The sequence below is a fragment of the Acomys minous genome, assembly GCF_964271855.1.
Source record: "Acomys minous genome assembly, chromosome: 16".
NCBI classification, from domain to species: Eukaryota; Metazoa; Chordata; class Mammalia; order Rodentia; family Muridae; genus Acomys; species Acomys minous.
The window spans coordinates 97,607,234-97,623,573 of NC_140498.1; the positions used below are offsets into that span (position 1 = coordinate 97,607,234).

Below are 16,340 nucleotides of genomic sequence, written 5' to 3' on the forward strand. Positions count from 1 at the left end.
GTGGCAGCCCTGAACTGGCAACGGCATTGTGAACACAGTAGCTGTGCTGGGTGGCACAGGAGAGCAATGCTGTGCCGGCCCAGGTCATGCTGGGCAGCACAGGCAGTGTGCAGACGGCTTACACACAGGAGCCGTGAGCGCTGGCTAAGCAGCCAGTGTTTCCAGTAACAAAACAGGGAAGAAAATGACTATACTTGAATTTGATCTGAATAAGCAGGAAAACACTAGAACAAGTGAGAGAAAGGCTACATTGATCATAGCAATAGGGAAACCAGGACTGTCAACCAATTTCCAGACCTGAGCCAGTTTACAGACCCAGAACCCCTTGAAGTTCCTTTGAGCTAGGACCTTGCTAAATACTAAAGAGCTGCACTGTCCGCACTGAAGGAGAGATAAACATGTTTTTTGTTTAGATCACAAGTAGGGGATGAGAGAAAGACTTGCAAGAGAGCAGGTGATGTTTATCCCCTTATTAGTCGAGCCACCGCGTGGAGGAGATTGGTAGTTAACCAGCTGAAAAACATCCTTGAACAAATTCTGAGAGGAAGTATAAATGTGAGCCAAAAACAGGAGGCGGGGCCTCTGGAGACTTGGGATAGTTTCGGCTGTTCATCGCTCCACTTCAAGACGCTCCTAGAGAGAACCGCTTGAGGGAAGGCTTCCGGGCACCAGCTCCTGCTGAGGCTCCCAGTTCTGGTTACTCCAGGTTCCAGCAGAAGAAATCCTCTGATTATGCCAGGAGAATAGTTCCTCAGAACTGATATCCTTACAGTTTCATAATTGTATTCTTTAATCTTCTTTTCCTATTGTTTAGGTTAGTCAGGTTATAAGTGAGGTACTCTTGGTTAATAAGTTCCTAATAAAATATAATTGTTAAGAAAATTGAGCCTACACAGCAGTTCTCCCATCCCTCTACAGGAGAGCCAGGGAGACATAAACAAAGTACAAGCGGCCTCCTGAGAGACCAGCTTCTCCTTCAGGAGACACTTTGAGAAATGAAGAAATGATGGGTGGGTGTCTAATCAACAGAAGGAGGGGCCCTATGTAATTCCCACTCCTCGCCTCAGGCCTTCCATGGGGAAGAATAAAGGGATTATCCTTTGCTCTCTCCAGTTGGTCTTTCATACCAGGGAACAGTGAGGCCCAGACCAGCAGTTTCCCTGAGGGACTGACATCCTTTTACCTGGGTCAGCAGGGAAAGGAGACAACCAGACTTCTTATGAAGGCCTGTTTGGTATGACTTTCAGGAGACCAGAAGTATCACTGGCCGTCCAGGTAAGGCACGCACTCATGGAAGTCGGGGAACTGATGTTCACCACAGTGGCCCTAGTGGGCCCTGAACTCTGAGCTCACTTCCCCAGCTCCATGACGCGAAGTTGGGACAGACATACTTCCCAGAATCCCCACAGCAGGGTAGAAAAGGACCCAGAAATAAACTAAGTAAAAGTACTTCAAGCTTTTAAAACTTCTCGCTTGTCTTGACAGCATACGTCATCTAGTTTTTACAAACATGAAAATGTCTCCAAGTCCTTCTAAAAATAAAGCAGAGCTTAGCTTTCTTTCGAGACAGGGCCTCACTGCATAGTGCTGGCTGATCTGAACTGGCTACACAGAGCAGGTTATTGTCCAGCTTACACCAGACCCACCTGCACCTGTCTCTGCGGCCTGCACCTGTCTCTGCGGCCTGCACCGTCCGCCATGCCCCACTCATCAGGGCACTCGGACGTGAAGTTGCATAATCTGCTCACTTTCCTTTTGTTTTGTTTTTTTGAGACAGGGTCTCTCTGTGTAGCCTTTGCTGTCCTGAACTTGCTTTGTAGGCCCGGCTGGCCCTGAACTCACAGCGATCCCCCTGCCTCTGCCTCCCGAGTGCTGGGATCACAGGTGTGCAGCAGATTTCTAAGAGAATCTGGCTGAGAACACAAGTGGAAGTTTAAAAATTGCCTTTAATGGGGCTGAGTCAGGGTCCCCCAAAGCCACATAAAAGCTAGGCATGGCTAGCCCTGTGGAGAGCGGAGACGGGTCTGGGGACTAGTCAAAACTCAAGCTCCAGGTTCAGCAAGAGACCACGCCTCAAAAACTACACTAGTCTGTCTTGGCGCTCGGGAGGCCGAGGCTGGTGGTCCTGAGTCCAGCCTGGTCGGATGCCCAAGGCCTGGAGTGAGACCGCACAGCTCACAGTGTGACTGCTTGGCCACCAGAGGGGCACTCCTCCAAAGGACTAGGCTGAGCTGTGGCCTTGCTGGAGGTAGTGTGTCACCGGGCGCCTGGCCCAGTGGCTCTCTTCTCCTTCAGATACAAAAGTAGAACTCTCAGCGGTCTCTCCGATGCCGTGTCTCTCCTACTCAGCGCTCTCTCCGATGCCGTGTCTTCCTACTCAGCGCTCTCTCCGATGCCGTGTCTTCCTACTCAGCGCTCTCTCCGATGCCGTGTCTTCCTACTCAGCGCTCTCTCCGATGCCGTGTCTTCCTACTCAGCGCTCTCTCCGATGCCGTGTCTTCCTACTCAGCGCTCTCTCCAATGCCGTGTCTTCCTACTCAGCGCTCTCTCCGATGCCGTGTCTCTCCTACTCAGCGCTCTCTCCGATGCCGTGTCTTCCTACTCAGCGCTCTCTCCGATGCCGTGTCTTCCTACTCAGCGCTCTCTCCGATGCCGTGTCTTCCTACTCAGCGCTCTCTCCGATGCCGTGTCTTCCTACTCAGCGCTCTCTCCGATGCCGTGTCTTCCTACTCAGCGCTCTCTCCGATGCCGTGTCTTCCTACTCAGCGCTCTCTCCGATGCCGTGTCTTCCTACTCAGCGCTCTCTCCGATGCCGTGTCTTCCTACTCAGCGCTCTCTCCGATGCCGTGTCTTCCTACTCAGCGCTCTCTCCGATGCCGTGTCTTCCTACTCAGCGCTCTCTCCGATGCCGTGTCTTCCTACTCAGCGCTCTCTCCGATGCCGTGTCTTCCTACTCAGCGCTCTCTCCGATGCTGTGTCTTCCTACTCAGCGCTCTCTCCGATGCCGTGTCTTCCTACTCAGCGCTCTCTCCGATGCTGTGTCTTCCTACTCAGCGCTCTCTCCGATGCCGTGTCTTCCTACTCAGCGCTCTCTCCGATGCCGTGTCTTCCTACTCAGCGCTCTCTCCGATGCCGTGTCTTCCTACTCAGCGCTCTCTCCGATGCCGTGTCTTCCTACTCAGCGCTCTCTCCGATGCCGTGTCTTCCTACTCAGCGCTCTCTCCAATGCTGTGTCTTCCTACTCAGCGCTCTCTCCGATGCCGTGTCTTCCTACGGGCTAAAGCTGGGAACTGTACACACGCCCCAGCTAAATGCTTTCTTTCATGTGAGCTGCAGTGGTCATAGGGTCTCTTCAGAGCAATAGAACACTGACTAAAATACCTTGTCTCAAAATAAATACTAATAAAAAAGAATAAAGACACTAAACACCAACCTTTAGCCTCCACACACAGACACAAGCCAACTACAGACATAATGCACATGTACACACCTGCACACAGACACACACATACACACATGCACCCACACAATCACATATACACACATACATGTACACACATACACACACTTGCACACATATATATACATGCATGCGTGTATGGCTGGTCGGAAACTCTCTATGTTGACCAGGCTGTCCTCAAACTCACAAGAGATCTGCCTGCCTCTATATGCTGAACGCTGGGATTACAGACATGTGTCACCCCCACCAGCTCCACCGTACTTTTGACTTAAGCCCCCTGTTGCAGACAGGCTGCAGAGCGAACACCACCTGCCACCACCTGCTCTAGCTCCTGGGGTCACTGGGCCACACTCCCTGGCAGGAACCTAAGTGGGAACTATGGGTAGAACTCAGGCCCTCGTGCTTGCAGAGAAATCATCTTACCACTGAGACAGCTCCCCAATCCTAAGGCCACTGACCACTGAGACAGCTCCCCAATCCTAAGGCCACTGACCACTGAGCCAGCTCCCCAATCCTAAGGCCACTGACCACTGAGACAGCTCCCCAATCCTAAGGCCTCTGACTACTGAGCCAGCTCCCCAATCCTAAGGCCTCTGACCACTGAGACAGCTCCCCAATCCTAAGGCCTCTGACCACTGAGCCAGCTCCCCAATCCTAAGGCCTCTGACCACTGAGCCAGCTCCCCAATCCTAAGGCCTCTGACCACTGAGACAGCTCCCCAATCCTAAGGCCTCTGACCACTGAGACAGCTCCCCAATCCTAAGGCCTCTGACCACTGAGCCAGCTCCCCAATCCTAAGGCCTCTGACCACTGAGCCAGCTCCCCAATCCTAAGGCCTCTGACCACTGAGACAGCTCCCCAATCCTAAGGCCTCTGACCACTGAGACAGCTCCCCAATCCTAAGGCCTCTGACCACTGAGACAGCTCCCCAATCCTAAGGCCACTGACCACTGAGCCAGCTCCCCAATCCTAAGGCCACTGACCACTGAGACAGCTCCCCAATCCTAAGGCCTCTGACTACTGAGCCAGCTCCCCAATCCTAAGGCCTCTGACCACTGAGCCAGCTCCCCAATCCTAAGGCCTCTGACCACTGAGCCAGCTCCCCAATCCTAAGGCCTCTGACCACTGAGCCAGCTCCCCAATCCTAAGGCCTCTGACCACTGAGACAGCTCCCCAATCCTAAGGCCTCTGACCACTGAGCCAGCTCCCCAATCCTAAGGCCTCTGACCACTGAGACAGCTCCCCAATCCTAAGGCCTCTGACCACTGAGACAGCTCCCCAATCCTAAGGCCTCTGACTACTGAGCCAGCTCCCCAATCCTAAGGCCTCTGACCACTGAGACAGCTCCCCAATCCTAAGGCCTCTGACCACTGAGACAGCTCCCCAATCCTAAGGCCTCTGACCACTGAGACAGCTCCCCAATCCTAAGGCCTCTGACCACTGAGACAGCTCCCCAATCCTAAGGCCTCTGACTACTGAGCCAGCTCCCCAATCCTAAGGCCTCTGACCACTGAGCCAGCTCCCCAATCCTAAGGCCTCTGACCACTGAGCCAGCTCCCCAATCCTAAGGCCTCTGACCACTGAGCCAGCTCCCCAATCCTAAGGCCTCTGACCACTGAGCCAGCTCCCCAATCCTAAGGCCTCTGACTACTGAGCCAGCTCCCCAATCCTAAGGCCTCTGACCACTGAGACAGCTCCCCAATCCTAAGGCCTCTGACCACTGAGCCAGCTCCACAATCCTAAGGCCTCTGACCACTGAGCCAGCTCCCCAATCCTAAGGCCTCTGACCACTGAGCCAGCTCCCCAATCCTAAGGCCTCTGACCACTGAGCCAGCTCCCCAATCCTAAGGCCTCTGACCACTGAGCCAGCTCCCCAATCCTAAGGCCTCTGACCACTGAGACAGCTCCCCAATCCTAAGGCCTCTGAGCCCTGGGCCAGCTCCCCAATCCTAAGGCCTCTGAGCCCTGGGCCAGCTCCCCAATCCTAAGGCCTCTGAGCCCTGGGCCAGCTCCCCAATCCTAAGGCCTCTGAGCCCTGGGCCAGCTCCACAATGGTAAAGACAGCTTAAGAACAAGGCCATACACTCCAGCACATCTAGAGGCCGCACCATTTCATTCTTCAGCTTGCTCCCCCAGGTGTGATCGCAGCTCCAACAGTTCTTTCTTGGACTTCAAGTCTCCATTTACTGAAAACCCTACTGAAGTGAAATCAGCTGCACGGAGGAGAACGCCCACCCGCCGCATCTAACAATTGTACTGGAAAGCAAAACAAAGCAAACCAAAAACCTACGAAAAAGCGACTGTCGACTTTCCTGAATAAGTAATAACCCAGTTTTGCTTAGATGAAAATGTGAATATTGGTGCTGAGGAGATAACTCGGTCCAACCCACTGGCTGCGCTTGCAAAGGGCCAGCATTCGGTTCTCAGCGCCCAGTTTGTGGCTCACAAGATGTGTAACTCCAGACGGGATCCAATGCCTGTTCCAGCTCTGCAGCCTGTACAACTATACAAACAGAACACTCAAATACATAAGAAAATTAATTTTAAAAGAAAATGTAAATGTTTACCTGTCTCAAAAAAAAAAACTAAATCCTAGAAGATTAATGCCCTCAAATACTATTTTGGTTTGGTTTTGTTTCTTTCAGACAGGGTTTCTCTGTGTAGCCCTGGCTGTCCTGGAACTCACTATGTAGACCAGGCTGGCCTCAAACTCACAGTGATCCACCTGCCTCTGCCTCCTGAGCGCAGCTATCTTTTTTCCATGTACTCTGGAGCTTTGCCTGCCTGTCTATCTGTTTGAAGATGTCAGATCCCCTGGAACTGGAGTTACAGTTGTGAGCTACCTGGGTCCTCTGGAAGACCAGACAGTGCTCTTACCTGCTGAGCCATCTCTCCAGCGCAAAATGATACATTTTAAGTGTAGCCAGGATATACAGAGCTGACACTAATCAACATATACGTTGTATCTTGTTTTCCACTAAAGCACACTGGGAAGATCACATTGTAAACAGTCAGAGAAGTTAACCTGTGTGTTGAGAAAAAATCACACAGGCTGTTTTTATCTCAAAAAGCACCTGAAGTGTCTCAAGGGCTCCTAAACTGCGACTCCGGGGTCATTCAGCCCTACAGATATTTACTGAGCATCTACTATGTGCAAGGAAAATTGTATGTTTACTGGACACCTTACAGCTCGCCCAACTCCCGGAGTCACAACTTCGAGAGCTTGCTAAAAATGTTAAGATCTCTTTCCGTGCCTCAGGAGAAACCACGTTGTGCGTGCGCCCTCCTGGTGTAGTGTGTGGCCTGTTTTAATAAAGTGCTCCCGGTTATTTCTACACCCTGGCTAGTTGGTGGCTTAAAAACACACCCAGAGTGCACGGGGACCGGCCGGACTACTCCAGCCAGGCAAAACCCATGTTGCTCACCATCCTTCACTCTGACACACACACCCAAACCGACACTGCGAAGCCCAGGTGGACCTGAAGCTCTCCAGTATCTGCCGGGGCTTTGGGGGTGGGTGACGCACCGACAACCTTGCTGCCCGCTGCCTACCAACCACACACACCTGGGCTAGCAACACCTGAGCCTCCTGGCAGAGTCACCCCACAGCCGCGCGGTGGGCTCGGGTGAGCCCCCCACCACACCCGTCCCGCTCCGAGGGGGCGGGGTCGAGGAAGAGGAGGTGCGGGACAGGAGGTGCCCGCTGCATTCCAAGCCCCAGGCACAGGCACACGGCCGTGGAAACTGAGGCAGGCAGGCGATGGAAAGGGGCCGCCCAACGGTGCGCTGCGGGGGCTCGAACCCTAAGGAGCGGGCGGAGGGGACCTCCGCCTCCCGGTCACTCGCCAGGCGCCAAGGCCCGGCCCCGGCTCGCACCGACGGAGTTTCACAAAGAAAGTCTCCCGGCCCGCGCCCCGCTCACGCACACTCACCGGCGCCGGCGGAGACTCGGGCTCCCGCCGCCTGCGGCTCCGCGCCGAGGCCGGCTCGGGCGCCAGAGGCAGCGGCTGTTCCATCCCCGCGGGGCCCGGCGGCGGCGGCGGCGGCGTCTGCCTAGAGCTAACGGTCCCGCCAGCTAGGCGCGCGCGCCGCTCCCGCGCGCCATGTTCCTGCCGTGCCTGCCGCGCGCCGCCGAGCGCCCCCGCCCTCTCCGTCCGCGCACGCGCGCGCGCGCGCACCGGGCCAGCTCGCACCCACCGCGCAAGCGCGTCCCCGGCCCCGCGCCCTCCCGAAACCCGCCCGGCCGCTGTTCCCGGCTCCGCGCCGCCGCCCGCCGCACTGCGGACCACCCGGAGGGCACCACGCGGGGCCCGTGTCGGCGACACAGAGCGTGCAGGCGCGCAAGGCCCGGTCGGCCCGAGCTCTCCCTTGTCCAGTGAGGACCGAATCTCCTGCATCCGAGTGCCCGGCGCCTCGTCCCCACCGGGTGCTTCTCTGGAGGCCAGATCTTGTGTTGTGAGCGGCCAAGAACCGAGGGATCCCTAGGAAAGGTGCAACGCCTTTTTAAAAAAAAGGTCTTTAGCCGGGAGTGGTGGCGCACACCTTTAATCCCAGCACTAGGGAGGCAGAGGCTGGTGGACCGCTGTGAGCTCAAGGCCAGCCTGGTCCACAAAGTGAGTCCAGGACAGCCAAGGCTACACAGAGAAACCGTCTTGAAAAAAACAAAAACAACAAAAAAGGTCTTTAAAAACGTCTCGTTAAAAAAAAACTATGAACTTAAGCAGGGCGCAGTGGTGCACGCCTGTAATCCCAGCACTCAGGAGGCAGAGGCAGGCAGATCTCTGAATTCGAGGCCAGCCTGGTCTACAAAACGGGTCCAGGTCAGCCAAGGCTACACAGAAAAACCCTGTCTCGAAGAACCAAAAACAAACAAAAAAACCAAACTATTAACTTGGGGCTGGGGAGATGGCTCATCCAGAGAACCGGGGTTCGATTGCCAGCACCCATATGGCAACACACAACTATTTGCAACCCTAGTTCTGGGGAGACCTGACACCCTCACACAGATAAACGTGCAGATAAAACACCAGTGCACATAAAAATTAAAAAGAAAAAACAAAACTATGAATTTATATCGAGAAATGATGGTGCTTTTAATCTCAGCAGAGAGGCAGAGGCAGTTCCCGGAAAGTCAGGGATACAGGGTTACCGAGAAACCTTGTATCAAAAACTAAAGCAAACAAAAACATGAACTTGTAAAAAAAAAAACATGAACTTGTCAGGAAGTCCAGACAGACTTGATTTCCGCAATGTTCAATGTTCAATGTAGCTAGACTTTTTCTTCCGGGTGAGAAAAATAACGCCTACACACAGGCTGGAGAGATGGCTCAGAGGTTAAGAGCACTGACTGCTCTTCCAGAGGTCCGGGGTTCAATTCCCAGCAACCACATGGCAACTCACAACAGTCAGTAATTCAAATTCCAAGAGATCTTGACACCCTCACACATACATGCAGGCGAAACACCAAAGCACAATTTAAAAATAAACAATGCATATGCAATGCCAGGCTCTCGAAGTGCCATGCACCGTCTTGGCGCCCTCTTTCTTGTCTTCCTTACCTTCACTGCCTTAAATATTCCAACCACCTGAATTCCCACTAGCCCTCTGCAATGGACCAGCCAAACCTCAAGCCTCCCCAGGGAAACCCCAAACCTCCCCTCACAGGAAAAGCTGTTCGCCTTGGTAAAGGGCTTCTGAAACGCAGTGCTGGACCAACAGCCTGGCCAGGAAGCTACAGTGTGGCCTGTCATCAACCAGCAAAGGGACAGAATCTGACAGAAGCTGCTATTAGAACTGCCCGTGTCCCTGTGCCTACTAATTCCAGCCATACGTAGTCCTGACACAAATTCCACTCTTCATGAGGTAAAGTGTAGGCCACCAACAGCGTTTCCATTTCTACACATCCAAGGGCAGCATGGCAGCCAGCCTTAGGGTCCGTAAGAAGCCTCTGTTACAGCCAGCCTTAGGGTCTGTAAGAAGCCTCTGTTACTTGTGGCAATTCCAGGTTTATAGCCCTTTAGGGTTAGCTACAGAGCTGCCCCATGACTCAGCAGTTAAAGCACCTGTTGCTCTTGCTGAGAACTTGGGTTCAAGAATCATCTGTTCCGCCAGGCGGTGGTGGCGCACACCTTTAATCCCAGCACTTGGGAGGCAGAGGCAGGCGGATCATTGTGAGTTCGAGGCCAGCCTGGTCTACAGCCAAAGCTACACAGAGAAACCTTGTCTCAAAAAACAAAACAAAACAAAACCAAGAATCATCTGTTCCATATTTTTTGTTTGTTTGGCTGGTTGGCTGGTTTTTTCGAGACAGGGTTTCTCTGTGTTGTAGCCTTGCTTGTCCTGGACTCGCTTTGTAGACCAGGCAGGCTGGCCTCGAACTCACAGCGATCTGCCTGCCTCTGCCTCCCAAGTGCTGGGATTAAAGGTGTGCACCACCACCTCGAGATCTGTTCCATATTTTTAAAAAAAGCATCTGTAAGTCCAATTCCAGAGGCCTTACAGCCTCTTCTATGTACATCTGTGCAGGCACTACTCATATAAAATAAAAAGAAATCTTTAATCTGGGAGTGTTGGCACACACCTTTAATCCCAGCACTCAGGGAGGCAGAGGCAGGTGGATCTCTGTGAGTTCAAGGCTAGCCTGGTCTACAGAGCAAGCCTAAGACAGCCAGGGCTACACAGAGAAACCCTGTCTCTTTAAAAAAAAAAAAAAAACCAGACAGATGCAGGTGGGTCACTGTGAGTTTGAGGCCAGCCTGGTCTACAAAGCAAGCCTAAGACAGCCAAGACTACACAGAGAAACCCTGTCTTAAATATATATATATATAAAACCCTTAAAAAATATTTAGGCTGGGTGGTGATGGCACTCAAGAGGCACAGGCAAGCAGCTCTCTGAATTCGAGGCCAGCCTGGTCTACAAAGTGTTCTTCACCACCAAACCATCTGTCAACACAGCCCCCTAACATTTTTTTAAATAAAAAGAAAAGTATTCATCTAAATAAACTCATGAAATATAAGCCCAGAGGTCAATTTCCACAAGGTTTTTAATTGTGTACAGTGATGGAAAAGCAACTGTTCCCATCATTAAAATATAGACTAAATTTTTAAAAACTATATAGCCTAAAAAAAAAAAAAAAGGCCTGGTGTTTTGAAAAGCCAGCAGCAGTGTGAAAGGAGGCAGTGCTCACAGCAGTGTCACATGGCCAGGCGCTTCGTGCTCACAGCATCTTCCCCTTGTAGTTCCAAGGGCCGCTTTCGACTAGAAGGCTGGAAGCAAAGCAAAGGAAGAAGTGTTCAAAAGAAAATCATGGCTTCTATCAAAGCTCCTGACAGTTCAGTAAACTGGGGGCATCTAATGGGAAGTGGCAAGGACCAAGAACCACTAGTTGTCATGACAACCGACTCCTCCTACCACACCTCTGGAAGCAAGATGCTCATCTACTCTTTGGTGATCTCTAATCACTAATGGATGCAGTGGTTTTTCTTTTTTCTTCAAGTCTTACAGTGATACAAAAGCCAATTCAAAATTGGACCTTTCCCCTATCTAGCAAAATTCTGGGTGAGGCGTGATGTCAGACAGCAGAGCTCCACCCAGCCCAGGGCCAGGGCCACCGGGGAGCGCACACACTATATTGTGCTACACGGGGTGGGATTATTAAATGCACTTTTTATTTAAAACACCTCCAACTTTAGACAAGTTCCTCAGAATGTGATTCCATGTAGGCTGCAGAGCATCTGACGTGGAGTGCAGCCAACAGCACTGGCTTCACTCGGTCACTGTCTCCTCACACTGTTACGCCTCAGTGCTAAAGGCAGCGTTCACCATGCACTAACCCAGCAGTGGGTGCTGGGGACCTAATCTCCCTCACAGTCTCAAGTTTTGCTGTCTCACGGGAACAATAATCTTTTCAGTCACCGTTTGTTTTCCTGTTTATAAAACCAATAAAGAATACTGAGGATTAAGGAGCAAGATCATGGAACAAAGTAAGACCGGACAGGAAGGAACAAACACACTAGCTTATACTAACAAAGAACTTTAAAAGAATAAAACTACAGCCGGGCTTGGTGGTGCACGCCTTTAATCCCAGCACTCAGGAGGCAGAGGCAGGTGGATCGCTGTGAGTTCGAGGCCAGCCTGGTCTACAAAGCGAGTCCAGGACAGCCAGGACTACACAAGAAACCCTGTCTCAAAAAAACCCAAACCGGCCCACCCCCCCCCCCCAAAGAAGAAATTGCCACAATAAAACCCGTTATCACTCACTAGTACCAATAACAAAAACTGTAAAAGACAAAACCAGTACTCGGGAGGCAGAGGCAGGTGGATTGCTATGAGTTCGAGGCCAGCCTGTTCTACAAAGTGAGTCCAGGATACCCAAGGCTACACAGAGAAACCCTGTCTCAGAAAAAAACAAACAAACAAAAAAAAAACAACAAACAAACAAACAAAAAGGACTTTGGGTCAACAAGCCCCGTCTACTACTCCTGCTCATTCCACACGCTGCACTACTAAATCCTCCAGCGTTGCAGGGATTTATGAAAACAAAGAGCAGAACAGCTCAGGCTGGAGGGCCTGTGTAAGCAGCACACGGCCGCAGGGCCCATCCCGAGGACGGCCAGCAAGCAGAAAGTAAGTGGCCACTCCACTATACTATGTAGACCAAGCTGGCCCATGACTCCCAACCCTCCTGCCTCTGTTGAGATTCAATGGCCTGTCTTAGCCTCCTAAATGCTGAGATTATATGGATGCGTCACCAAGTCTGTCATTAACCCTTTTTTTAAATGTTAAGCACCTGCCACTCCACAGACTCTTCAGTCAGCAGACTTGCTCATCAGCAATTTAATTCTAGTCTAGAGAACAGTCATCAGAATACCTCGGCAGGCGCCAGGGCGAGGGTCGGCAAGTTCTTTTCCTGCACCAGTAGATCCTGAAATTTTTTCTTCATGTACTCATCCTGTGAAGAAATCAAGAAGCATAGATAAGCTGTGTATGAGGAAAAGCAAGCTCCTAGAGTGACAGGTAATGTCCAAGGCTGCCAAGCTGACCGCAAGCCTCATGCCCCTGCTGAAGTTTCCTAATGACGGGGCCACGACTGCTCACCTCTGCCTTCTCAGAGCAGTCAGTGCTCAGGCAGCACTGGCTAAATCACACTGAAGGGTCACAAGCTCTCAGCTGACCAGAGAGCCAGACCCTCAGTTCAGAGGCAGCAGCAGACTGTGAGGGACAGCAGTCAGAAGGCCAGAACATAGAGTTGACACTGTGCCCCGAGTCCTCACAGAACCAAACCCTCCCCTCATAAAGCCAAGTAGGCAGGCCACCCAAACCTAGGGAATTCACACAGCAAGTGCCCAGCAAGTTGACAGAAGGACCGTAAGCCTACAAACCCTCAGGCCCAAACCTCATGAGAAAAGACAGCAATAAACAGGAGCAAACATTAGAGGTATCCCAGGCACCAGGGGAGACAGGTGGAGCAGCAGGGCATAGCAGGGAGAACTTTGCGGCTAGGTGCGTAACTAGCTCCCACTTCCCTCAAGGTAAAATCCCATGGGGTTCAGGGCCTGGACTGTGGAAGCCCCGAGAGGCAGCCTGGCACCGCTCCGTTCTCAGAAACACAAAACATCCACCAAGATGATCAGCTCTTGCAGAAGCCCAACATCAAGCAATGTCCAAGTACCTGTGACTCCAACAACAGGAGACCTGACCTCTCTTCTGGACTCCTCAGGCACTGCACGCGCGCGCACACACACACACACACACACACACACACACACACACACACACAATAAATAAATAAATAAATAAATAAATAAATAAATATAAAAATAAAACAAATCTTCCCAGCATGCACTTGGAGGTCCGAGGTCAACCTTGGGTGTCAGTCCTCACCTTCCATCTTGTTTAACAAGAGTCTCTTGCCCACCACTGTGTACAGTCGAGCTAACCAGACTATGAGCTTCAGAGCAGTCTGCACTCCCGCCCTCTCGGATCTTCATGCACTGAGCCTCGTCCTCTCTTTTCTCCTATCAGTCGTGGGCTTAAACACCCCCAAACTCAACCAAAATGACCCTTTTCTCCAAGTCCACTTATCTAGGTGTGTTACATAACAGAAAGCTAACAGCACAAAGGTCCTGCTCCTGGCTTGGTGCATCCAGAATGGCCTGTGCCTACTTGCATCACAGTCACAAGCCATCAGCTAACAGGAAGATGAGTCTCTCAACATTAGCACAAGTAGCAAGATTTATCTGTAAATCTGTGGTGTCTAAGTTACACTATCCTGCAGAGGCAAGCAGGAAGAGTCTTCTACTTTAGTAAAAGCGAAGCAGGCGGAATGTGAAGGATACCTACCCCACAGCCACACGCAGCTAACAACAAAGCAGAGACGGGGATTCAGAGTCCCCCAAACTGTGAGACTTTCCCGCAGATCCAACCTCATCACCATTAGCAGATGTTTAGACACCCTGCACCCTGCCCCCCTCACCCCGTGCCCACGCTGCTTTTCCAAGAAAGTGTCTACCCAGGGCCAGAGCTGAGCTTCCCAGTTTCCTTCTTGTGAGCAGCACATTTCTTCTGAGACAAGTTCAAGCAAAACGGGCTACACTGACTCTTACATCTCAGGCAAATATAAACCCTGTTGCTAGGCCGCACTGGCCAGCTCCATGCTTTTTCCCCAGAGCTAACACAGAAAGCCAACACAGTACGTTTGCCTCTATTTGGACCCCGGAAGCTGCCCTATTAAGGCAAATGAAAAGAGCCAAGGGGTGCGTTTCTCTTTTTCATCAAAGTTAAATCCCCATACGCAAGGACACTTTTGTTTCCACATGCCTGTCTCCAAGGCCCTTGCTACTTTCAGATCTGTGTGGTCCAGTAAACACTAAATCATCTGACCCATTTCTTCCAGGAGGAGGATCATGTTTCCAAGGCAACACCCAAAACACATATATCTGTTCTGTCCTTTTTTCTTTCTCTCCCCATCCTCCTCCCTTTTTATTTTTAACATTTTACTGCATTTATCATTTATCTTATGTACATGTTTGTGGAACCAGAGGACAACTTTCAGGAGTCAGCACTTTCCTTCCACCATGTGCCTTCTGGGGACCCGTGCTGGACCTGGGGAGCCGTCCCTCTGGCCCAGCTGCCCTCCTTCTCTTATGGATCTGTTGTGGGGTTTTTGGGTTTTGTTTTTGGGTTTTTTTTTTTGTTTTTGTTTTTGGTTTTGGTTTTTTGAGACAGCGTTTTTCTGTGCAGCCTTGGCTGTCCTGGACTCACTTTGTAGACCAGGCTGGCCTCGAACTCATAGCGATCCACCTGCCTCTGCCTCCTGAGCGCTGGGATTAAAGGCATGCGCCACCACACCTGGCTTGATCTGCTGTTCTTAACCTGAGCTGGTCTGAGCAGATCTGAGGTGCAGAGGGCTGCAAGAGAGAAAGGGGACACTCTTCCGGAGCCCAGGAGAGCAGGGAAGCTTGCTTTTCCGAGGTGTTCTCAAAACAGAGAACCCTGGGGGAAGAGCTGCAGCTGCCTGGTTCACAGGGAAGTGTGGCCACGCTGAAGAACAGAATCTCACAGCTACCAGAAAAGCTGCGGGATGCTCTTGTTAATTAATTCCAAGCCAACAACTAATCTCTCACAGTCACAGGCACTCCTGTTCTGGCAGCAGGCTTTAAATGAACTTGGCACAAAAATCTCACAGCAACAGGGACGTGTGAACACAGACGTCACGCAAACTAAAAGGGTGCAGGTGACAGCCTGCACTAAGGGCATGTTTGCCCACCAGGAACAAGAGCGGGACCCTTTACAACATAACCATCTGGCTCAGGAAGTAGCCGGTTCCCTCAGGGGCACTGCCTTCCTGGAGCTGACCCAGGTTTGGTTTTTGGTTTTTTGGGGTTTTTTTGTTTTTGTTTTTTTGTTTTTTTGAGTGAAGGTGAAAAATGGCTGGACCACATCCCAGCCCACTGCACCTGGTAGGAGAGAGCAGAAAAGAAGACAGCTGGGCACTGAGGGAGACCAAGCTCTCAAGGGATTACAGCCACAGAGCCTGACATGAAGTGACCTTGTTCATCCAGGAGCGACAAGTTGGAACACACACATATCCACTCAGTCTATGCCTCCAATCCTCCCCAACTCTTCCTCCCTCCCTGTTTTCCTCCTCCACATGCACGTGTACCCTGATTGAAAACAATTATACACGGGCTGGAGAGGTGGCTCAGAGGTTAAAAACACTGACTGCTTTCCAAAGGTCCTGAGCTCAATTCCCAGCACCCACATGGTGGCTCACAACCATCTATAATGAGATCTGGTGCCCTCTTCTGGCCTGCATGTGTATGTGCAGGCAGAGCACTGTATACATAATAAATAAATCTTTAAGAAAGAAAGAAAACAATTACACAAACACTATACCTACAACCTGACTGAAAACACTTACATAAATGAAACAACATGGAGACTGTGTGTGACTCTCAGCCTCACCTCACGTAAACAGTTCAGGGCTCCCCGGCATTTTAGGCAAACAAGGACTGCTTTGCACCCACCTGAAGCCACGGATGACTCAAGGCTTCCTCTGTGGTAAACCTAGCCTTTGGATCCACAACCAACAGTTTCTTGACAAGGTCCAGAGCTAAAGCAGCAAGAGAATTGGAGAAATGCCAATGAGAAGAACGAATACGTTTCACCTGCATTAGTAACTATGGCCAAACCAAGACCCCCAGCCACACAGCAGCACGGAGCCGCCTGACTTGGTGAGGAGGACCCGCCAAGCCCAGTCCTCTCTGGTTGCGGAAGATTGAGCCTTGGGAACAAGGACACGCGCTCCACCTCTCCCTCCGGGGACATCACAGCCTTTGGCTCCCTGTCCCTAGCTTGCTACTGTACTGAGTTCAGACT

The 16,340-nt window shown here is 51.5% G+C and overlaps 2 protein-coding genes across 9 annotated transcripts in view; both read right to left on the reverse strand.

Moving 5' to 3' along the window:
- TTC28 (tetratricopeptide repeat domain 28) overlaps positions 1-7,591 on the reverse strand; it is a 440,803-nt gene extending 433,212 nt beyond the window's left edge. For all 3 annotated transcript variants that reach the window (XM_084764313.1, XM_084764312.1, XM_084764311.1), the window contains exon 1: positions 7,393-7,591. In XM_084764313.1, coding sequence (XP_084620439.1) covers positions 7,393-7,476 — 84 coding nt within the window. In that variant the 5' untranslated portion in view covers positions 7,477-7,591. The remainder of the gene's footprint in view (positions 1-7,392) is intronic.
- Positions 7,592-10,485: 2,894 nt separating this feature from the next.
- Positions 10,486-16,340, reverse strand: part of CHEK2 (checkpoint kinase 2) — a 32,324-nt gene continuing 26,469 nt past the window's right edge. For 5 of the 6 annotated variants that reach the window (XM_084764291.1, XM_084764290.1, XM_084764292.1 and 2 more), the window contains exons 13-15: positions 15,989-16,074; positions 12,331-12,411; positions 10,486-10,726 (exon numbers count right to left, since the gene is read on the reverse strand). In XM_084764291.1, the coding sequence (XP_084620417.1) occupies positions 10,655-10,726; positions 12,331-12,411; positions 15,989-16,074 (239 nt within the window). In that variant the 3' untranslated portion in view covers positions 10,486-10,654. Of the gene's footprint in view, positions 10,727-12,249; positions 12,412-15,988; positions 16,075-16,340 lie in introns of all 6 variants that reach the window. The other variant, XR_014775865.1, reaches the window with a different exon arrangement.